Raw genomic sequence first — 25,721 nt, 5'->3', positions numbered from 1 at the left:
TTTGAGTGTGTGGGTTTTCTCTACTTTCTACCACAGAATGTTTCTGGCTAGAAGGACAGTGAGAGTCACTCTGAATGTTTCTGGTCATGTTATTCTTAGAACACACACAACATGCTCTCTGTATAGAAAGAAAGGATTGGTCATCTTCTAAGAACTGATTTGGAGTGTCTCTGATATGGGCATCCTGCTTGGAAGGTGGCTAATGGAGGCCTTTGTGGACCTTAAGTTCTCTTTTCTGAAATAGTAATCAGAGACCTGGCAACCATTGAGTAACCTGAAAGTTACTTCCTTCAAGCAGATCTCTATTTAAAAAATGGGGAGGGCAGTAGGTGGTCAGTCTATTGCACCAGTTATGCAACTAACCTTCAATGGGTGATTCTTCCATGAAAAAATGAGCTTAAGGGATTGTTTTTTTTTTCTGAGAAAAGTCTAAGTTTATAGGTGGAAACTATATGGAAATGCCATGATTTGCAGGTCAAATGGTTAAAAACAATACATGGCCAATAATCTTTTGAAGTAAAGAAGAGGCAAACATGACTGACAATTATTTTTCTCCAGATGCCTAATTGTGACAGGAAGCTAATTATTTAATAAAATTATTTTCTTGATTATTGTTATTAACACTTACAAGTTTGCTATTTGTTTTTTGTTGTTGGTTTTTATAACCAAAAATGTTATAAATTTGGAGCTCCACTCAGTGTGCCTGGGGCTGAGGAAAGTCAGTCCTTTGAAGGAATCTTACTGTTCTCTACAGGTCCATTTGTGAGCTGCTTTATTTTAGTTTGATTTGAAGCAGCAGAGGTTTGTATAAATTTCGGCTTTCAATAGGTACTCTTCCTTGTGCTTGGCTCACTATTGCTGCTTCTGCAAGAAACCCACTTTGCTCAAGCCGATCCTGAAAAATGTTCACATGCTGTCTGCCTAATGTTTGCTAATGGGGCTGTTCTATAAATGGCACCTAGGAGGTTACCTATTATCCACAGAACAAGAATATATTTTGGGACCGAAATAGATTATAGTCAATGGGGACCTGATCTGCTGACGGAGTTATTTTAGTATCCTCCAGCAATTCATAAAAAAATAGAATGAGACTTTTATATAGAAATTCCTATTTGCTTTCAGTTCATTTAAAAATGAATCCTTTAGTAACTTTTAATATTTCCATTGTGTTATTTATTCTTATTTTCCCACTATTTCTTTGTGAGTTATAGTTATCTTTCAAAATTCCATAAATCATTCAGTGCTTTACATCTGTAATGAATAATATTCATTGTAGCACAGCTGATTTTTTGTCAAACAAATTACTAGAAATATGTTAAAGAAGTTTATTAATGCATCATTGAGATTGATTATGGATTGGCATATCCTATCTTCATTCATATTGATCAAATGGTTTTTCGACATGGTTCTCAGAATCACAGGAAGTTAGAAAAAAAGTTTTTCAATTAACATTTAATGAACATGCCAACATTTTCCATGTGTGTCAGCAACTAAGGTTTATGATTTTTGTCCTATGACTTTTGACTTACAGTCAACCCAGTTTTAACATTTGTTTTGGCAGAAAGTGCACTGTCTTGACCATTGAAATTTGTATTTTTAACCACAAATAGTAATATAGATATATGTGACTGTGATTGCTATGCTATAATAAAGTTATTGGCAAAAATTGCAATTAGTAGAGGATTCCAAAAAGCCATGAGACAATTTAGGATAATCTTGTTACATGTTCCACAACTAATTTTCTGATGCCTATTCAGTTGTTTTGTAGCTATTAAGTTTGTATAGTCGGTCATAATTTTAGAAATCATAGCAGTTTCTAAGTTCCACAAAAAAGAGAAAGAGAAGCACAGACAGCATGCATACAAACATACATACACACAGACAGACGGACAGACACACACACACACACACACACACACACACACACACACACACACACACACACACAGAGAGAGAGAGAGATCTCAACAGCTTTCTTGTGATTAAATAGGTACCAGCAAATTGTCTTATAATATATGACAGAAAATATCCTGTTTTAACTTTCACAAATTTTGCTAGATTGTTTTCCTTATTTAGGACAAATGCACAGAATTGATGGTTTTCCATTTTTTGAGGCAAGACAAATACAGTTAAAAAATATTACTTATTTGAGGATAGGAATTCTGGGGTACAAATGTGGTCTTTGTCCTGTTGAGAGATGGGTGCCTTGCTTACTGTCTAAGTGCTTCCCTTTTAAGGAATGTTTTGTGGTGCAAGGAGGGGATCCTAAAAGGGTTAATTCCATTTGTTGGCCTGGATAAGAATAGACACTGGACTCACATTAGCAAAGAGCAGTGTGAGCCCAAGTGTTCCATTCTGGGATGAACACTCTTGTTTGGATTGTGCTTTTACTTGATAGACCTGATTTAGCACTGTGTTGTGCAGCAGAATTTATTGTGCAACTTCATCTCAGAAATTGCTACATGAAATAAAGCATTATGGATGTTTATTCTGGGCCAATCTGCCAGCACAGTAGAGTGATCACAATCACATACTCCCAGCAATGCAGGCAATGAGACGTAATTCTTTGCTTCTTTTTCCCTGGCTCACCATAATGTTCCTCCCTAGTTTGCATGCTCTCCACAGTCTGATTGTGTTTACTCCTCAGTGTTCTTTCTTTGTGTCATTAATATCCTATTTTTCTAGCTGAGGATCTCTGTGGTTATGATAATAGTTTGATAGATTTCTAAAGGATAAAAGCTGTGATTGTTTTGGTGGTTAAACTACCTATTGGATGCTCAGTATGAGCCTAATGGCTGGATGGGTTCATGGTTCAGGCCTATCTAGATTCACAGGCAGAATCCTTTAGAATTCTGAGAGCTTTTTAAAGGCAGAGTTCTCTGGAAATACTGAGAAAAGGTAATGGAACACCTTCGAATGGCTACACAATCACCCCTTTTAAGAACCACTCACTTGGTGCTACTATTTCCAGTATGCTACAGGATGGTCTAGCTGACAAACCAAGAAGAAGTTGTGGGACATGGGAATGAAGATGTCTTCAGGGTGATTTTGACCCCAGCCATTTTGCTGTGATCGTGTGAAACACTTCAGGAGCAGCATAGTCAAGTCCTGCTATATCAGCGAGATGCTGCTGCTTCTGCCCACTGTTATGGGGTGATTGGGTATACTGCAGTAGAGCATGAGGAAACACCTCCTTTCAAGCCACCTGTATCCATGTTGAAATACTGGCTCTGTCTTTTGCTAATTAGCATGTCACCCAGCATCTTCAATTTGACCAATTATTTTTAATCCCCTTATGGATATTCATGCTGGACCACAGCAGCTGCTCCACAAGCAATCCTTTAGTTTCCTTCCTTTCATCCTGACTTTTCATCCTTCTCTCCTCATTCCTCTCTCCCTCTGCTTCCCTTCTTCCCCACTGACATTCAACTGAGTACAGCTGTTTTGGTGGTAGGCCATTTCAAACTAGAATATGTTAGTGCCAGGTGTGGATTTAATTGAACCTTTACTTAGAACACAGGCAGACGGTATTCAGGATGCCATCCCCCGACACCCCCCTTGAAAACTGCTGAATCACTGGTTCCAAAATCGGCATAAACATAAAATGTGTTCAGACCTTCCAGAAGCTGAGTATGTAATGCGATCAAGTGCCTTGGAGGATGGGGTAAACAAATATTTTTAAAAAGGAGTGTTTCCATCAGTTCACGTTGAACACTATCTGCATTCAGCTCAGGCGAAAAATATCTTAAAAAGCTAGATAAAGGAAATGAAGGCATGAGCAACATGTTATTTGTAGGAATGACATACATTATCTCCTTGGCAACTGCAGGGTGGCATGCAATTTGGCAATCTGTGTTGTGTCATCTTGGATCCCTGGAAGTCACTGTTTCCTACGGAAACAAAGGAAAGAACAACATGAGAGAAAGAGTACTGATTTCAGTCTGCTAGAAAGGTATTTTTAAACCAAGGTCCCAGCAGGCTTTCACAGTATACCAAGAGCTCAAAATTGCATTGCATTTTCATTTATTAATTTCACAATGCTTTAAAATGTGATTAAATTTGCTCTAATCTGATGAGGTTTTCAATCACGCTTTGTGATGAAATGATGAGTTAAGACGTTTGCATGGACCTTTCAGTGTTTTCAAAAGCACCAGGCTCTCAAGACTGTGCACAATCATCTATCTGTTCTTTCAGGAAGTGTTGGTTAATGCTTCATTTGTGCCAGGTGCCATGTAAGGTATCAGGCAGTGTGGACCTCTTGTTTATATATTACAGTCATCCTGTCACACCCAAGGGATTTTGTGCCATTTCTTTATTGGAAGTGAATCAACACTTCACCAAGCATCCACTTAGTCTCGGCTTTGAGACCCTATTATATAAGAAGCTTAAATTTAGCAAAAATGAGCTGTAGGGCTTCATAACACTCAGTGGAATACAAAACAGTTCTCATACTCCTTTTTCTTTGGTTAGTGATTTCTGAGATCTTCCAACGGTGTAATCAGTGAGGTTTTTTGTTGTTGTTGTTGTTCTTTGTTTTGTTTTTTTGTTTGTTTTGTTTTCAGTGTCTTCAAACTAAATAGCTCTGAAATACAAAATAATAGTGACTGGTATCCAATATAATTTCATTTGTCAGGTCATTTGTCGGGACTGAAATAGACTATTTGAAACAAGGGAATTGCAGTTGCAAATCAGAAAGCCACATTATAAAAGTTGGACTTGATGAGATTCAAGGAAATATCAATGTTATACAATGCAGCAAAGGGATCTTAAAGGGCTACAGTGGGGTGGCTTGACAGCATAAAGATGATACTACTCCTTGCATGAAATTGAAGCATCTCATACTTGTTACTAGAATCACCAGTGGGTTGTTGGGGTTCTCCCCCACCCTGAAATTGTATGGGAAATGAGGGGTTGAGGTTGACTAGTGTAGCCACTAGGGTTCGGTTTTTATCTCTTCTTAGTGACTGTGCTGTGTCTATCAATCTGCCTGATGTCTAGTGAATTGCTTTTAGTGCTTATTCTCCATCCATTCTCTACTTTATCATAGCACAAATTGAGGCATTTGTTAACATTTCTTTAGACTATTAAGTGGCTTCAACACAGTCTGAAAATGTCTACCAGAGTCTCTGGAAATTGCCTGAAGGTTGACTTTCCTAATAAGAATTCCAGGTGTTCTATCACAGAGAAAAGTCTTATGTCTGGTTTTCTGATTTCTGCCTTATTAACTATATTTCATTTCCTAAATTTTTCTCCCACAGGGTCATATTTTACTATGTCCTTCCTAAGAGCAGGATTTCAGCTTAGATTTTTCTTGGTTTTATGGAGATATTCATGGAAGTTTTAAATAGCATTGCAGCTGTACAGAAAAGCTGTTCTAGTGTGTGCTTTGAAAGTCAGCTTTTCAATAAACGATAGCTTCAAATGATTGAGAGGACGGGGGAAGGGAGTCTTGTTAAACAAGCTATTGCAGCCACTGGCTACATGTTTCAAAGCATCCTGGGAAAGAAGCTCACATATCTTTATCTCTCCATTTTGCTACTGGAGAGGCAGGTCAGTGCCCACGAGTCTTGTGCCTTTCTAGAGTGACATCAAATGGCAAGAACATGGGGAGGGCAATCTAGAAGGTGATTCTTTCATGCCCAGTGGTAATCACTTAGTCATAGTTTCTATAGGCAGACATACAAAACAAGAGAGCAAAAGCATGCTCCTTCTGGTTATCAGTTAATATCCAGGACTGACTCATTAAACAGTTCATTAACTACCATAGTGGCCCAGGAAGTGTAATCTGTATAGAGTAAATGACTGTCATCTGGGTTTCAAGTAGACTTAAATGTGCTGTTTTTGGCTATGTGCATTGTTAACTACATATCTCCTGAGACTTGTGTGAAACTCATATTTTGCTATTGTGTGTGCTCAGAAGTTGATTTTGTTGTTGAGTTATTTTAGTACAATTTACTCATCATTTATTTAATATCCACTCTACATATTTTTATAGAGGAATTTTTAGTGCATTGTACTGCTGGTTGATGAGGGAAGAAAAATAGTAAGGCACCATGTAGCCCTAAGAAACTCACAGTGGAGAAGAATGTTCATACAAGCATACTAAATACTTGTATAGAAAATGCATTGGATGCTGTGTAAAGGAACCAAAGTTTTTATTGAAATTTATATGGCAAGGATTCTGATGAAAGTGGTCAAAATGTCACATTAAACTTGTCAGGGAAATCAATGTTCAGATTCCATCTTAAGGGCAGAGCAAAGAAGATGAAGGCAAGAACACATAGGAAAATATGCAAAGGTTAGGAATCAAGGGAATATGGCCATGCTGCTAGAACTTAACTAAGGCATGGTGCTTAGGCTTCAGATATTCCATAAGGTAACTTTCTTGTAAAGTGATCCTGTACTAGCTTGCCTCTCAACTCATGGAGGAGGCATTGTTTGTATTATAGGCTATAGTCCATGATCAATGGATGCCAGTACAGGAGCTCAAGGTTGGCAGTGGAGCCAAGATAGAGGCTCTATGGTGTTAGAGAAAAGCTGCTTTCTGGCTTGCTTCCCCAGACTTGCTCAAGTATGTCTCTTAGGTAGTTCAACACCAGTAGCCTAGGGATAGTACTACCCATGGAGGACTGGACACTGCTACATCAATTAATAATTAAGAAAATGTGTGACTGACATGAATAAAGGCTAAACTGATCAAGGTAGTTTTTCAGTTGAGGTCTCCCGTTCCCATGTGGTTCCAGGTTCGTGTAAAGTTGTCACCTGAAGTTAACTATGACATTTCATAAGATTACAATGGCACAAAATGGAAGCGGGAATAAAAGCAACCTGGTGGCAATAATAGGCTGAGTCACCAACATGTCTTATCATGCTGGAGATGGTTATAGAGTGTGTATATAGAAAACGCCTCAGAACTGCCACACTTAGTGGTAAAGAAGTTAGGCTACTTACTTCCTAACTCTTAACTCTTGTTGTTATGTTCACTTACAGTTTATTCATTAAAACACTATATTTAAGGTATATGACATAACGTTATGATGCATATGGTGAACTTTGTGCTGATAGACTAATTATATCCATTTTTCCATAAAATATCTAATTCATTATTTTTATTTGTTTTTCAAGACAGGGTTTCTCTGTATAACAGCTCTGGCTGTCCTAGAACTCAATTTGTAGATCAGGCTGGCCTTGAACTCACAGAGATCCACCTGCCTCTGCCACCTGAATGCTGGTATTAAAGGAGTGCACCACCACCACTCAGAAACATTCTCCATTCTTTATATGATTGGGACAATGAAGGTCTACTCTCTTAGGAAGGTTCAAATATACATTATAGAATTAGAAAGTGGAGTTCTATAGTTGTGCATTTTATCTTTGAAATTTATTTAGCTTGCATAACTGGAACATTTATTCTCTGGTAAATGCCTTCATACTTCTCCACTCTGTGTTCTTCCTTGGTAACCATGACTCTGCTCTCTCCATCCATGAACTCAACTTTGGAAGAATCCACAGAAGAAACTAGAGAGATGAGTCAGCAATTAGGAGCACTTGCTTCTCTTTAGAAGATTTTGGTTTAGTTCCCAGCACTGACATTGGGTTGTTCGCAACCCCCTGCAACTCTGACACTTTTTTAAAAATTCTGTGGTCACTTGTCCAGATGTGATGCTCATACAGATAAACAGACACATATACATTTTTAAAAAATGAATCTATATTTGTGTGAGATCACATGCTGTTTTTCTTTCTCAAATTTCTTGCCAAAGCATTTTCCTAACCCAGTTCCAGAGTACCCTTCAGCAAGAAAGACAGCAAGCTGTCAATCTGTCTGTGAAAACCTTCAGAGCAGACCAAGCAAAAATGTACAATGCACTGAGAAAATACTATATATCAGAGTACCTGGGGCAGCAGAGAGAAGGTTTGGGCAAAAATGAGATGTCTCTGGACTGGGTTCTAGATTGTGCCATAGAAGTTTTCCCCTTGAAAAAAATGGTGCCACTAAAAGATGTTAGGAAGTGGAATGGCCATATTTTTATGAGTATCACTTCAGAGAAGATTAAAGAGAGGAAAGTACCTAAATAAACATTCTGGGAATGTTAATTGCCCATGTAACAGTCAGGTGAGAAGTGATGAATACCTTTACAACAGCTGTAGATGGACAGGTTGAAAAGATATTGACAAGGTTGGATGGAATTCAGAAAAGAATATCAGAGTTTTGTCATTTGGATAAGCAGAAGATAATATATATGATTTAGAATACAGCAGTGGGAATGCATTCACTTGAACAAATATTTTGTTCATTTGATATTAATAAACCTATTCATAGATTAGACTTTAGAAATAAAAAGCATGCAAATTTTATAGGAGCAGGTATTAACAGGTGAATTATGTATCACCTCTGCCCAAACCTGTACATATTTATTGCATAATTGAATCAAATGGGTATATAGATGAATAAGATAAAAGAAACCAAACTTTATAATTAGATGATGAGAATCCTATACTGAACACCAAGAAATGTAAGTAAAATTTTCTACTGGACTGGAAACATTAGAGATGAATAGTGTTACATGTAACTAAGACACTGTGTGGTGCAGATTTTTAAAAAGTGCCTACTGGGCTAAGCTGAAAATCTCAAAGGAATAGGAGACAAGAGTCACGTAATGATGGGATTCGGAGTAAAAACAGATGGATCAGTGGAAGCAGTAACTGTGGATAATGGTCTCCATTCCAGCAGTCACAAATAGTCGTGGGTAGAAAGGGTAAAAAACTGAGAAGTCTTAGAAGCTGACATTTGTCTTGCTTATTTGTGGTGAGGATGAAATTGTAGCATGCTATAGCTTGAAAAGAGTATTTTACAAATGCTAACCCACAAGTAGAATGAGGTCCCCAGAAGTCTTAATTCTATGCCTGTCTTGCAGCATGTAAGAGCCCCATGGACAGTTTTAAATTGAAGTCCTGCATTGTTTATTCTGTCACCTGTCAAAATGGGGCTAGCTTGGATTTAACTAGTTCTTAGCATTTCCCTAAGGAGTGAAGCTGACTATGTCCACATAGAAATGGTAACTAAGATGAGTTCTGAATAAGGGACAGTACATCAAAATTTTTGGAAATGGAAAGTTCCAATATATTTACTGCTCTAATTGACGGCATGAACCAGGGTGAGCAGGGCCAGAAAATGAGGTATATAAACTCTCATGCAATAGCCCACTTTATTCAGAGACTCAAACAATTTAAATTCTGGGGGTTAAGAAGAGTCACATGAGTAAGGTGTACAGTCACAAGACAATCCACATGTGGCAGAAACATGTTTTTCCTTAGAAGCATATGAATAGCAACAACTGAAGTAAACTCACTCCTATCTACTGCTCCTGGAGGAGGACAAAAACGCATTCCAGGAACAATTCCATCTTTTGAAGAAACCATGTCTTCTCACAAGCACTCAGAATTCTCACACTACTCAATTCTTGGTCTGTGTTCTTACATATCCCTGTGTTTCATTGTTTTTAATAGGAAGAAATCCAGAGTGGTTTGGATTTGAGATTTAGATTAGTCTAATTGTCTTTTGATTCATGAGTATCCTATAAGCAAGATTATAAAGTTAGAACAGTGAAAACATTGTATGTATATCTCTGCCACCAAAACAGAGATCCAAACTATTTAAATCCCAAATAAAAATTAAATGCAGTGCTTTCTTTTGATGGTTGAATAAGTCTATTATGTTCCCAAAGTCCAGTCATAAACATAGTGTCATTAGTGCAGTAACTTCTCTCTTGATGCATAGGCCTTAACTTGGCTCTAGGTGGTCAGACTTGAATTCTGATGATATGGTCAATATCTATTTTGTCCTTTAGCTGGAGGTTTGCTATCTTTCTGGTGGTTTCCACTGTCTCCCTACCCTTGGCCAGTGTCCTTAATGGCCTGTGGCTGAAGGAACCAAAAAAGTATCCATAACGTTTTAGTGGATCCATCTGCAATGACAGATGCATACCCCTTCCTAAAATTCTTCTTGAAAAGTAAAAATAGGGCAAGTTAATGCATCATCTTGCCTATTTCCTTCTGCAAGAAAACCAGGGAGGTTTGAGTGTGTGTGAACATGAGTCTATTGCGGAAAATAATAAGCAGATTCTGAAACAATATTTAAGGGTTTGAGAATTATCTATAATATATTAACCACAACAGCCAGTTTCACTTGATGGGGGAAGAAAGAGAAGTATTAATAGATTGATGAATATCTGGACCCTGAATCCCCCCATACCATTACATGAGCCATCAATAAAATATAAATCTGCCTGTGGAATGAGAGAAGGTTGGACAATTTTTGTGGTCACAAATTTATTTTATATGAGAAAATCCCATAACTTAACATCTGGATTTTATTTCCTATTCTTCCATGATAATCTGCAAGTGAAATTCGGAAATCTATAGAGTTCTAAAATGCTCTCAAAATCTGATTGTGAGTTAAGGTTAAAGCAATACAGGAAGGATCAAAACCCCATAATTGTTGACATCAGGTTCTCCCTGATTTACTAGTTGAGCAAGAAGAGGAAGGTAAGCAGTTAGTATTTTATGGCCCTTTTGGCATAAATAAATTCATTCCAATGTCTTATCTTCTTGTGCTACAATAACAGTAGGAGACAATTTAGGGGGAAAATAAGTAAGTTTACAGGCAGGGAAAGAGTCTTACAATACACAAAAGTCTCATACTCTGGACGGAAACAGCTGTAGTTCTTTTTTGTTTCTTGAGATAATATGTGAGGACTGTCCAATGCTGTCTCTTCTTACAGAGTTTTAAACAGATTGGTTAGTGCATATAAACATTTTGATTTTGTTGAAATTGCACTGAAATTATCAAACACATCTCATGATCCCAGGGGTGGAATTCCTAAATGAATTCTGTTACCATGCTGTGCCCTAGCTTGCCTAGGTTTTAAAGCTAGTTTTTTAATGGCTCTTCTATGTCCTCATCAAAAAGCAGAGAAAATTAAATATTAGATTGATTATCATAATCCTTTTCCTATACTTCAGGATCAGTTCAGATAATGGAAGACACATGCCTAAAAGAGGCTTGTGTAAGGGAGCTGAGGGAACTGTTCCTGGCATAGGTGGTACTGTTTTTATTTTGGATTTTGCCTGAGCAGGGAAAACTTCCTTCTTTGCTTCTTTTACCATCTTCTTTTACCATCATCCTGTTTATATTCATTCAAGAAACCAATCTCATGACTAATATCCTCCTTATTTCCCTTAAGTGTTTTGATAACAGCTCGTATTAATGCCCAAGTGATCCAAAATAGAACAAGGATCTTTTCCCTTTGGTTTTGTTGCCTCTTCAATATTCTTTTAGGCTCTGTACCATACTTAATCTAAAGTTTCTTATTCTGGAAACTAGAGATTATTATCATAAACAATTTGCAACCGATCTAATAATTTTGATTTTAACACTTGTGTTCCTTATTTCTTTAAAAAATTATGGACAAGCTCCACATAAGGCAAAGGCTTCCCTGGTTTCTGGCCCATTATTCTTGCTCTCCTCCTTCTGTGAAGGTCTCCACTCTGTTATCTTCTCATAGCTGACTTAAGGTCTCTGTTTGGGAGCCACATGTTTACTGCTTTAATGGCAGCATGAACCTGAGATAGTGATGCCTAAAAATGAGGCAGACTAAAGTATCATGAAATAGCCAACTTTATTCGGAGAATTGGAAAACTTATACTTTGAAAGTTAAGAAAAATCACCTGAGCAAAAATATACAACCACAGGGACAATCTGCATGTGTCTGAAACATGTTTTTCCATAAGAGTCCTAAGTAAACTCACTCCTATCAACTATACCTGGGAGGAGCACAAAACCATATTATAAGAACAATTCTGTTGTTTTGACGAAACTGAGCTTTCTTGGTGTCTTCTCACAAGGACTCAGAATTCTAACATGATTCTATTTTTGGATTGTGTTCTCACAACAGTATTTATCTAACATGCAGTTCTGTTGAGAAAAACAGAATGAATGGAACTTTCTTAGTAATATTCCATCAATACAAATGATCTATGTTTGGTAATATGAAATGTTAGCAATACAATAATAGCATTTGAGACTTTATCATTAACGAAGGGCTTGAGCACTTCACTAATGTTGTCCCACTAATAACTCATCTTTATTACTTTCTTTAGTATATGCAGGAGATGTATGAAGCCAGATAGGCTATGTTCTACCAAAGTACACAAATAGTATCTAGTAGGTCAAAGTGTTTTCTGCCTGGTTTTAAAATCAGTGGCTCTCTTATTAATTTTTATCAGCATATATACTGTCATGTGGAAATGGCAGTGATGCTTGGTAGCTTTGCATTTTAGGATTTGTTTTGTAGATGTTGGTAGAGAGTATATTTGCCTTGCTACCAACCAAATGTCTGTGTCTTCTACTTGCCTGCTTACATGACTGAAGTGGTTATCTTGGTGGTATACATTAATGTGCTGATGAGCCATTTGCCAGAAATTGCAACTCAGCTACTGGTTCAATTCATTCTAAATTTACAGTCTGCCTTTACTGAAGTGCAAAATTGGCTTTCTTGTCACAAAGTGGTAGAACATGCAAAATAGTCTAATACCTTATTTTCTAGCTCAAGTGTGATTAGCTTAGGATCATAGAAAGTTAAAAAAAATCCTTTCAGATGAACAGCTGTTCCAGCATGAGAGGCTTGTTAAGTTCTGAATGATTTTGATAATGCCCCAATTCAAATTACGCTGATACCATGGGGCTTACCCCTTAGGACAAATAAAATTAGTTCCTGGAAGAGACCTAAATGATTTAAGCTGTTTGAAGGGTTACGTACTTGATATGTAAGCACTATGAGGTGTCATGGGGCCATGCAAATTTGTTTTGCCTGCTTAATACATTATTTAACTGTATGTAGATATGGACCACCTTTTGGTAGCATGATAATTCAACCTATGCTTCCTGACCAACTTCCTGTGCTTCAGTCTATAAATTGGAATGGGAATTGTGTTTTAAAAGTATACGAGATTGTGTGCATGCTGCATAGTGACACGTAGCTTGTAACACCAGCACGGGAAGGGTGAGTCAGGAGGATTAAGTATAAGGCTAGCCTCAGTTACATAGTGAGCTTGAGGCTAGCCTAGGTATATGCTAAGATGGTGTTTTTAAAACAGGGATCATCTATACAATAAATGATTTGGTAAGTCATCTTCTGCTATATATGTCTGTTTACATGGAGTTGCCTTATCCATAATTTATTATGTGTTGTTGAATTCCATTAGCTTCATATCTAGAACTAACATGTTTTGAGACTCATTCTAAAGTTTGAAAGCAAAGATATTACTGATTGAAACTTTCCCTGGATTACAGGGTGGACTCTGTAGTGTCTTTTACACTGGTTTTATCATGTTTTGAATAGTAAATCTCTCAACAGTATTTTGTGTTAAAGTGCTGTGTTAAAACTTAAAGAAGAATCTGTGAACACAAATTTAGAAAAAGCTTCTCTTAGGAGTGTTATACAAGTGAAGTGTTTTTATCTGATATAGAAAAATGTAGAATTTGAGTGGAAATATTAATTCATCTTTTGAACTAATAGAAAATTTCTTCAATTAAGCAAAAACAAAAAACAAAAAAAAAAAAAACTCCTAGCTGTTTATGATGACTCTTGCCTTCAATCTCAATACTTAGGAGACTAGGATTTTTTGAGTTTGAGTTCAGCTGGAGCTATACAGCAAAATCTGTCTCAAGAAAATAAAAAGAGAAACATGAAAAAGGAAAGGAGAACTTTACTTAGCTATGTTGCATTTGTTACTAAGATAAAACTTTCTGCAGAATAAGTTACCTGAATGTAGGCCTATTTATAGATATTTAGGCAGGAGCAAAAGGCATATTGTTATACAGAATCTATAGATACTTCATGACAATCAAGTCACAAAACAAAGCAAGCAAGCAAGCAAAAAATAAATAAAAAATAAAAAACAACAAAAAACTCCAGAAAAAAAACAGATTATTTTAAGTGGGAATAAGACCAGGATTCGGGGTTAAGAAAATATTTTCACACATTGGAAAGATGCCTTACCAATGAAGAGGTGCTTATCTGGGAAATAAAGACTTAGGATCAGTGTTGCTAGCAGAGTCAAACCTACATACAGTTGAATTCAGATCTGAAAAACCATGTTGTTTACTAACAGCACCAATTTAGCTGGATTGTTGTAGATATACTTCAGAAAAATGCTCTGTGCTTAAAAAAATTCTCCTAAGCATATGTATTTACAGTTTCTAGCAGATTCCCAATGTGGTTAAGAGTATCATTTGGAATTTAAATTTCAACTCTGAAATATTTTAACTGACTGACTTTGGAAGATATTCTTAGATTCCATTACCCATACTTGCAGAATGAGAGCATTAATACAATTCCATGTATTGAAGCAATAAGCTGATATTATTCTACAAGCTGTAAAATTCATGTAGTGCAGCTTGATTCATAGTATATGGTATTGAATTATGGTACTTATTTACTTTCATAGTGATTAATTATCCCTGAAAGAAATTTCAAGAACTGAAATATTTCTGCTCATTGTATCTTTAATACCCAGTTGTAGTTGGAATTTTCTTTGAGCTTCCAACCAGCTCCCAAATAAAGACACAGAGACTTATTATCAATATAGATGCATAGCTTTAGCTTAGGCTTGTCCCACTAGCTCTTTTAACTCAATTTAATCTTTTCTAGTTATCTAAATTTTGACTTAGGACTTTTTATCTTCTTTCATTTACTCTCCCTGCCAAGAAGTCCCACCTATACCTCCTCCCTTTCTATTGGACATTCAAAATTTTATTAGACTAATCAGGTGCCTTAGGCAGGCAAGGCAAAACAGCAACACATCTTTACATAGTTAAAAATGCAACAATTCTTTACATACACAAATATTCCACAACATAAATAAATGCAATGCATTTTTACATAATTAAACAAAAATTCCACAACACCCAGTGAAACAGCTTGAAGAAATCTATACTTTCAATGGATTAATGAATAAATAGGTTGGATATATATCTTCAATGAAGTATTTGTTGTTTATTATAGATCTTTTATAATATTTTTCCTCAACAGTAATCTCCAAACATGAAGTTTGTTGCTTATCTACTAAAAATAAACTTTTAAAAACAGTTATATAAATGTTTAGATTCACTAGACAAAAATACAGAAATTCCAAAGAAATTCAATATGCAGCTTGACTTATCGAAGACATCTTTATGCCACATAACTATTCTGTTGTAAAGGGTTATATGTCAGGATACTACCTGAACCATGGCATTTTTGTTTTTGTTGTTGTTTTCTGTCTCTGTGTGCTGGGTATATGGTCTTGATGAATGGTTGTTTTGCATGCCTGGTGGCTGTTGATGCAGATGAAACTGTGATTCAGACTACTGCAATGGCAACTTTCTATAGGGTTGGAATAGCCATGAATCTTTCTGGATAACTATTTATTATAGCAAAATTTCATTATGATCAAATTATATCAACTGTACAAAATAATAAAACTTATGTAAATATTGCCCAGCTTTGAATGTAATTTGCAAATAATCTCAGGCTGCAATGAATCAATTTCTTAAGGTGATGTTGGGTTGAAAGAGTTAGTTTACTTTGAAGTTTATTTGAGAACTTAAATTTCACTTTTTCAGATTAAGTACTTAATTGTTGTATAAAGGTACACATATTTATGGGGTTGAGCTGAGATGGTTGAGTGTAAGAGCACTAGGTGTTCATAAGAGAGGACTCAAGTTGGAATTCTTAGTTCCCACATAAAAGCTGGACATGGCCATACTTGCCTATAAGCCCAAGGTTGTAGTGTGGAGACAGACAGATCCTGGAAACTCACTGACCAGCCTACCCCAAATGGCAAGCTTCAAGTTCAGTGAAAGACCCTGCTCCCTCCCCAACAATGTTGATAACTATAGAAGATGCTAAGCCATTCTCCTTTGGCCTCCAAATGTACACACATGTGCATATACCACACCACACCACACACACACACACACACACACACACACACACACACACACACACACACACACACGCATACACACACACACACACACACACACACACACACACACACACGCACACACACACACACACACACACGCATACACACACACACACACACACACACATACACACACACACACACACACACACACATACACACACACACACACACACACACACACACACGCATACACACACACACACACACACACACACACACACACACACACACACACCAACACACACACACACACACACACACACACACACACGCATACACACACACACACACACACACACACACACACACACACGACACATCATTATACATATTTCAATGTTATTATTTCTTGTATATATTGCTTAATTCCCAAATCATCGAAAGACATATCTGTCTTTTCAAACATTAGTCATATCGTTATGACCAAAAGATTCAGCATTTTAGTTTTTTTTTTAAATATACAGTCTATTACCCTACTGTTTCTATAGTAGTCATGTTCTCTTGCAATGTTTTATCAGTTATTGACTATATGTTAGCTCCACTTTAAGTATTAAAAACATAAACTGTGAAAGAGAAAAATTGCAAGTCATTTTGTCAAACATCATTTTTAATATTTAATTAAACGCATGTCCTAAACCTCAACAAACATGCTTAGCAATACAGAAGTCATGATTTGAAAAGAGTTGAAAATGTTTAGGGAAAAATTTTGGGTGATTGAAGAAAGAGCTGGAACTAACTCCAGAGTAGAGAAGTAGCTAAAAACTACCAAGAAAGACTTGATGTAATCTAGTATCTAGACAATATTATCCTCTTAGAAAAAACATGCACCGGCCCCATAGTACATTTGAAAGTATGTTCCTTCCTTCTAGCACACGTAACAGTATGTGAAGAAAATTAATGTTTAATTCTTGACAAACACTTTTCAGTTTCTCAGGGAGGCTTTTATGTTGATTCTACCTGGGATTTTTGAGTTTCCACTAAAGCCTAACTCCAGAGAGAATAACTGAAAGAGGGAGAACTACAAACTTGTTTAGATGTTGCTAATTTTTCCTCAGGAGAAGATTGATTCAGCATTTTAAAAATCTATGATATGGATTTAATTTTTGACATTAGATGATCCTCTTAGTCTGCTCAGGCAGATGTAACAAAATACCATAGACTAGATGGACTCAACAACAGAAATGAATTGCTTCTAATTTCAGACGCTGGAAATTTTAAGACAATGGGCTGGTAGGTTGCAGATTCTCATGATGTCTCTCTTCCCCATTGCCATTGTATCCTCACACACTGTAGGTGAGAGCTGTCTCCTGTGTATCCTCATAATCTATGAGGATATCCATCTATGTGATACCCTCGTCTAATATATTCAACCATAGGAATTCGAGGAGGGAAGAGTTTAATTCAAACAGCAGTGATTAAACTATTGATGTTTGAATTTATGAATTTCTTTGATGCTTGCTGCCTTCTCCCATCCCTTATCTGGTGCTCACATCACCTCATTTTTTGACTACTATAATTGAAATAAGAAATGAGGAAAAAGCTGACTATAGAATATCAGAGAATATCAGGTTCAGATTCAAGTCTTTTTAATATTCATTTATATTTAGAGAGTGGGCTATCTAGACAATGGTGAGCTAAAACTGTGCCTTATTAAAGCATTATGTAATATACTTATCTGAGGGAGAGTGGTATACAGTTGTTTCCTGACCATTGTTGTTTTCCTGATGACTAGAATTTAGGTTTTACCATTAACTGTTAAAATACTAAAGAGACAAAAAATATGATATAATAATGCAACCATATATAGCTTATACAATGAAATATTTGTTGGTATCCTTTTTTCCTGCATGGAGCATGACATTGATAGTAGGGCCTGATTTAGCCAAAGCTTGTGAGCTTGAGGTTAGCTGTAAAAACTATTCCACTGAAGTCATTCTAGTAGTAGTAGTGCACTGCTAGTTTTCTCCAAATTGTATTTTGTGTTTGTTTTGTGCATCAGTTAATTCTCATCTTTGAATATCAATACGATTTTGTACTTGTTTGCATTTATTCCTTATTCAATGAGAAACATACTTTTTTGTTTGATTTTACCAGAGCCTATTCCTTGTTTTAGTGATCATCTTCTTAACTACTTAGATGAGTATTAGAAATTTTGTTCATAACTTGTAGATACATTAAAATGTCTTCCAAAATTTTATTTCTGATAATTATTTGTTTCAGAGTATTTTTTATTTTTCACACAGACTCTTTTTTATCTGACATCAACTGGATTAAATTCCTACACACTATTCAGATGTTGCATAATGCATACTGGGTGTTCATTTATTCATTATGAGGAAGACATACTAATAATCTAGTTGCCTAAAAAAGTCTGAGATTTTCAGAGGGTAAATAAGTTGCTGTATACCCAATAACTACAAATAACCGATTAAGTACTGGAGTTCAGTTCTGTCTGGTTTGGGATTCTGATATTGTAATCAATTAGCCAGTTTTAGGGAAAAACACCTACATCACATAAATAATACATGAATATTTTACAAATGCAGCCTAAGAGTCTCAACATTTTACTGCCTTTGAGAGTATTTGTATAAACACTTTAGATGACTGCAGTACTTCACTCCCTGGTTGAATAGGAAAGGATCAATCCACCCCAGGGTGTGGGTTTTGAGAAAGCTAACTGTGTCTGCTTTGCCCTCTTATTTCTCTAGGATAAGTTGGTAGAATTTATAAATAAAAAAGCACCTTCAGACAGCATTCTAGAGACATGCACTTGACTTAGCTGAAAACTTCTGCTCTGACTGCTTAAGTTGCCAGCAAAGTTGCTTCTCCCACTGAGGACACATGTAATATATAACAGGAATTGCTATAAAACAAAATTGACCACAAAACTACTTATCTCAAAGAAATCCTAATGTGTAAAACCCTCAAATATGAGACAGACGAAATGAATTTTTAAAAATCTCAGGAAGGGGTTGGGTAGTCCAAATAGAAAATAGACGTTTGTTCCAGTTCCTGGCATTGAAAATAATATTTCTGTAGCTTATGGAAATGTGAAGATTGGATTAAATGCTAACACAGGGAGGAAATGAAATATAATAAATTGGGAACTCATTGTTTTTATTTCTATATTCTAGAGCTCAATATGTGATAGAATCCCTTTGAAACTATTTATGAAATATTTAGCATGTTTATTTGGAGGTAATGTTTTTCATTTCTATATGAGAGAACTTTCTAAAACCACTATTGATATATCTTAGTAAATCATTACCTCTGGGCGTATGTGTAGCAGTTCTACCACACATTTATCTCTCTCTCTCTCTCTCTCTCTCTCTCTCTCTCTCTCTCTCTCTCTCTCTCTCTCTCTCTCTCTCTGTGTGTGTGTGTGTGTGTGTGTGTGTGTGTGTGTGTGTCTGCCCCTGAGTCAAGTTAAAGTGGCATTGAATAAATGTCTTAACATTATTTAATTCTTATTTTGTGTGTATCTGACTCATTGATATTTTGGAAGATAAACCTGTTCATTATTAGTCTTGTTAGTTTTTAATTTAGGAGTGCTAAATTGCATTTTATTAAACTTCATTTAGCTTCTTGGGCAAAGAATATAAATGTAGCTGCTTGCATTCTGCAAACCTAATCTTAGTTACTTTATCCCTTCACTGCTAGAGTAATAAGTTGAGATGAATTTTAATATTTTGAGTTAGAATGCTTCTGCAGAAATTTTGCCAGATTGTAGTCATGGCTGATGAATTGCTTGGATCTGATCCTGTTTGCTGGTTGCTGCTTTAAATTGTTGGTTCTGTTTGAATCTGCCACCTCTCATCTCTATCCCACCACATTTTTCCCCTTTAGGCTATTGTGACTAGTGACAAAATCATTCCAAATTGCATAATTTTTAAAAAATTCAGATGATGCTTAGGTTCTGCTGGAAACTACTATGTGTTTATGAAACACTAATAGAAGACTCTAAACTCTGTATGAATCAACATCACACTGAATGACACTTCATTTGCTCCAAAACTTGACTTCCATGCCAACATTTTTCCTAGTGAGTCCTATGCTGGCTAGGAATGGATTCCTCTGTCCTTTGGTGGTTTGCCATGATGAGAAATGATGACTATTCTTTACACAGTCTACCTTCAGACATAAATAGAAGATACTTTAAATAGCATTTGGTTGCTTAGCAAAGAGCAATGATTTAAGTCTCAAATTAGTCAAATTCCTTTTTCCTTTATGTAGGAATGATAGATACTATTGAGACTTCTTAGGCCTTCTCAGTTAATTTTAGAATAAAATCTAGAAAATTTATTTGCTTTTGTATTACTTACAATAACCCATAGCTGGCTCCACAAACAAAGAGTAAACTTGGTCTTGAATATAATTTCTTTTTATGAAAACACTTTGAAGGATCTTGACTTTCTATAATATTCTCATCAGTTGTGAATTTGGTTCCTACTGAGTAATTTAAACTACAGTGATTAATAAGACACTCGTTATAGCTCATTAACACATTTAAACTAGACAGACACAGATTTGGTTTTTGTTTCCATACAGCGACCTTAATGACACCATTTATTCTATTTTCTTCCTTCCCATTGCTTCTTGCTTTGTTGATATGCACTTCTAAATACTTTGAATTACATATAGAATATACAACAAAATATAGTTTTCAAACAATCAAAAATTTACATTTACAAATGGCAGATGTACATATGTCAAGATTTTGTTCAATTCATTTATCAACTACTCAGGTGAAAAACTAGCTCAAAATCTTCGAGAAAGGGCAACTTCTGTATGCCTGCATGCCTTCGTGTCAAGGGGGAAGTGCATGTGACATGGAAAGCATGTGGAGGTCAGAGGAAAACTTCAGATTTTGGTCTCTGCTTTCTACCTTGTTTTGAGACAGACTCTTTATTGTTTGGTACTATATAAATCATGCCATCTGGCTCACAAGCTTCAAATCCTCCTGTCTGTAGCTCATATCTTGTCGTCATAGCACTGGGGTTATAGATGTGTTCAACTGCTCCTTGGGTTTATGTCACCAGAAGTTCAAATTCAGGCCCTCATACTTGTATCACAAGTGTGTTTACTAACTGCCCTTTCCCCCAACCCCTCATTGGGGGATTCTTGGCAGGGTTTTCACTGCTGATCCTGCCCTCAGCCCCTCTAAAGCATTTTTATAACGAATGATTCTATAATACAATGGCTAGTTTTGATGCAGAACTGTTTCGTTTAGTGTAGAGAAAGAACACCATAACCATTACTGACATTTTCTGCTAGTCATGAAGCTACAACTTAACATGCAAACTTTACAATATCTGGTCACAAATCAAATAATAATTAGTAGAATCACACTCAGGTAAATTATTCTAAAACATTCACATCCCTTGGGTGGCCTGCTAAGCCACACACCTTTATGACATTGAAATGATATACCATACTTCTGATTTCCAAGTCTTGAATAAACTTCTCAGCAGTAAGTTTTTGAAAGGCTCAGTCCTGTTTCTGAGTAGAAGAGCTATTCAGCACAACAAATTATACACTTAGTAATATTTAGTGTGACTTCTGACCAGTCAGAACTTCTTATTTTCCTCTTCAAAAAGGAAAGTGACACAAAAATTTCTTCTGAAGAACGTCACAGCTTGGTCATTTTGCTTTTGGGTGATATTAGGCAACAGCACCCCCTGAAGGTCCTCTATGAATTCCTTGCAAAGTGGACTTTTCATTAGCACAAATGGTTGATCACAAGAGAGGTTTAGAAAGTCCTTCTGTCCAAATGCTTGATAAACATTAATATATTGAAAGAACAATGCTGCATAATAAGTCATGACAGTACTAAGGGGCTTACAATAAATATTTACTTTTGCTTCCAATTCTACCAATCATTGTGAAATTTCTGTTTGTGTTGATTTAGCTTGCCTAGACTGTTTATATTCTCTTAGCTGGAACAGACTCATCAGCTTGTTGTTTGGTTTCACTGCAATAAGTGCTTACGTTCCAATGGTCTCTTACCCTAGAAGTTAACTTGGGAGGTGTTCTTTATCATTCTGTTTAGAACACTTTAAGCAAGATGAAATCAAATCAGAACTCTTGAGGTGGATTTGGAAATTTCAAGCTATCATTATCACAGTACATTAGTATCCAAAAAAATAGTAAATCATATTATGGGCAAATGGAGTCTATCTTTTGATTTGGGGGGGGGCAGTGTGCACATTACATGGGATGTGATTATACGGATACATGATGGTTTAGAATCAGTTTTGTAACCAGCCCACTACACAAATATTTCTCACAGAGTTTCAGAAAGTTCTAGAAGAATACTGGTCTAGAGGGAATTCTGAAGAGGCTCTTAAATATTCTTGCACATTGTCCTGGAGAACAGATAAGTTATTGGAGTCAGCTTCATCTTCTGATCTTGCTATTAAAATCTATGAATCAGCAGTAGGACTATTAGAGCTAATGTCTCTCTTTAGTACGATTCATTTCATACTTCCGAAGCAAAGCCTTTGAGTTGATATTGACACTTTTTAAATCTGGCTAATGGAACTATTCAATCATTATACTTGTCTTTTGGGGGGGGTATCAAGTTCTGTTTTCTTCCATACATTCTGGTGGTTCTGTTTTTCAACCTTGGGTGAGTACCTCTCACTCATGAACTGCTTCGTAACTGAACATAACTTTGTTTAGGCTTTTGGAGATTATTGTTTTACATTTTCCTCTTCAGTTCTTTGCCCTGCAAATGCTAGTCACCTTGCTCTTCACACATTCTCAAATCATCTCTTCAGTTCAGGAGGTTGGCTAGCTTTTTCCTGGGTTCTTTTTTGTTTGTTTTTGCACCACAATATGGAAACTCTTAGGTTTGTTTCTTTTCTCTCAGTGATTCTCATCTGGCATTGTTTGATATCCAGTTCATTTGGGTAATGAGTTGTTTGTGTATTTTATAGGACTTTCTATTCATTTCAATTGGGGAAGAAAATTCAGTCTCTGTTAATCTATTAAGGATGGAGTTAGAAGTAACCCATCATTAGGTTTAGCATTAGTGAAACTGTAATAAAACGGTGAGGAGAAATACACACATACATACCTACACACACACACACACACACACACACACACACACACACACATACACACAGTGTTTGCAAGTATTCAGTTTTCACTCCCTTCCCTTCTCCATGTACTGTGAGTTATTTTAACTTTATATTTACTTATGGAATGTGTGTGTGTGTGTGTGTGTGTGTGTGTGTGTGTGTGTGTGTGTGTGTGTTTGTGTGTGTAGGTTTGTCTGTGTGTATTCATGCACACACATATGAATGTAAAAGTGACAGCATGAGTGTGGAGGTCAGAGAACAACTTTCTGGAATCAGTTCTCTCCTTCTACTACGTGGGTCCTGGGGTGGGAACTCCAGTAACCAGCTTGCCAGCAAATGCCTTTAGTAGTTGAACCTTCTCTCTGACACTGCTTAGAATTTTGTCCCAGTTTTACTTCCAATATATTTACTTTTCTTATATTCTTTTTATTTCCTGATATGTAGGTATACATAATTTCTTTCCAGCAATAGTATATACAGTTCAAACACTTTCGTATTCCTTATGATGTATGTAGCATTTTAGAATAAATTAAAGTTGATTATTCTTTTCTATAAGATAGGATTCAAAATTGTAGAGGAAAAGTGCAGGGTACATAATGGTGTCATCAGCTTTTATGTTGATGTTGATTTTTATTCCAGTTGTCTCCACTGAAATTAGGTGCCATATGTTAGGTAGCAGTTCTCATTAGTTCAGTTGCAATCTGTTGAGAAGAATACTCCAGCTCACATGAGGAATGAATTCTAAGTCTCTTGGACTCTGCTTTGGCTCTGTTTTGTGAAACTGTTTTCTTCTGTTTTCAAACTCTACTCATTGACCTTGAAGTCATAATTCACAAATTCGAGAGGTTTGGAGTGAACTGTTAAAAATGTCTGAGTGTAGTATCATGATATATAGTCATAGAAAATGTCCATTTCTCCAAATTGAGCTCTCAATTGTGTTTTTTCATTGATGGCCTCTGAGGCCTGTTTATTCCCATCACCCATTTGGTAAGCTTCCTCTCAATCCTCTTGACTTCTCCATATCTCTACTTACTATTAATGTGGCTAGAAGTAAGCAATTATTTTATAGACCCAAGTATTCATACATTTTTACCATTTGAATTAGGTATGGATCTACATAAAATTATATAATCAATGCATTTTTGATATATCTTTCAGAATACACATGCCAATTCGAATATGAGGAAAAGAACAAATGCCTTGGTCCACTCAGAATCTGATACCAACAGCAGAACTGAGGTGGGAAACCATTCCAGTAAGACCACGACAGTCCAAGAGCCTGCTGAAGCCACAGCGAAGGAGTACTTAGCTTCTAGCCCAAATCCATTCAGCAGGGCAAATGCAGCTGAGACGATATCTGCAGCAAGAAGTCTTTCATCTGCACCCTCTCCCACTCCTTGTGGCACATCGAGACCAGCTTCTTTGGGGTCAGCTTCTACGCGTCCCGCATTTGGGTCTAGACTTGGGCGAATTAAGACCACAGTTAATACCACAGGGGCACCTGGGACTGTGTCAGCCACACCTCCTCCCTCTGCTCCACCACCGTCTGGATCTGGCACAAGTAAAATAGACAAATATGCTCGTATTCTCTTCCCAGTCACATTTGGGGCGTTTAACATGGTCTACTGGGTTGTCTATTTATCTAAGGACACCATGGAGAAATCAGAAAGTCTAATGTAATTTTGTTGCTATAGTAATTTCATAAAAGATGATGGAATTCAGACTGCCTTTTTAAATGTTTTTAAAGATAAGTATTCTTTACTAAAATAAAAATTCTACGTAATTTTTCAATTTAAAAACACAAGCCAGCTGGGTGATGGTGGTGGTGGTGGCGGCGGCGCATGCCTTTAATCCCAGCACTCAGGAGGCAGAGGCAAGAGGATCTCTGTGAGTTCAAGGCCAGTCTGGTCTACAAAGGTACACAGAGAAACCATGTCTCAAAAAACCAAAAAAAAAAAAAAAAAAAAAAAAAATACGAGCCAGATAGATATCGAAAGAGTCAATTAATTCCCTAGTGGTCAGAAAGTGAATCATCTTTTCTTAAGGAAAGATGATTTTAAAAGAATCTATTCAGTGTTCAAATTGGATGGAATAAAGACCATTATGGAAAGTCAGAACAAGAAAAATAGGGCCAGAAGAGCTATGTAATGCATATTTTTGCATTGAAATTTGAAAAAGAAAAGACTGTGATATTTCTAAATACACCCCATGAAATCAACCACTCACCAAAAATTTCCCATTGGCCAATGCCAGAATTGTGTACTGGAAATCACAATCAGTGACCTTTGCAGTCCCTCATACTATTAGCAAGAAAAGACTTTCTCTGTTAAACAAAACACCTGGAAGAGGAAAATGGAACCAAGCAAACACTGATCAATACAGTGAAGCCTCTGCTGCATCAATAACAGATAACGACCAGGGCAAATGTGTTTTTCTGGCACACATTGGCTAAAAAAAATACTTAACAGTTGACTTGAAATGTTGTGCTCTGAGCCAAAGTTAAATTCATTGTACAAATTCTTTTTCATAGTATCTCATTCAGTTATGTACTGTATACATTTACCACATAGTTCCTCAGAGCCTGGAGCCTACTGTGCTCTA

At 36.4% G+C, this 25,721-nt stretch overlaps 1 protein-coding gene across 10 annotated transcripts in view; it reads left to right on the top strand.

Moving 5' to 3' along the window:
- Gabra4 (gamma-aminobutyric acid type A receptor subunit alpha4) overlaps positions 1-24,800 on the top strand; it is a 68,992-nt gene extending 44,192 nt beyond the window's left edge. For 5 of the 10 annotated variants that reach the window (XM_035452782.1, XM_035452781.1, XM_035452783.1 and 2 more), the window contains one exon: positions 24,279-24,800. In XM_035452782.1, coding sequence (XP_035308673.1) covers positions 24,279-24,800 — 522 coding nt within the window. The remainder of the gene's footprint in view (positions 1-24,278) is intronic. The other 5 variants (XM_035452788.1, XM_035452787.1, XM_035452786.1 and 2 more) reach the window with 1 other exon arrangement.
- Positions 24,801-25,721: the final 921 nt, after the last annotated feature.

Source organism: Cricetulus griseus (assembly GCF_003668045.3).
Source record: "Cricetulus griseus strain 17A/GY chromosome 1 unlocalized genomic scaffold, alternate assembly CriGri-PICRH-1.0 chr1_1, whole genome shotgun sequence".
NCBI lineage: Eukaryota > Metazoa > Chordata > Mammalia > Rodentia > Cricetidae > Cricetulus > Cricetulus griseus.
The sequence above is the reverse complement of the archived record's forward strand: the minus strand, read 5'-3'. Positions and strand labels throughout refer to the sequence as shown.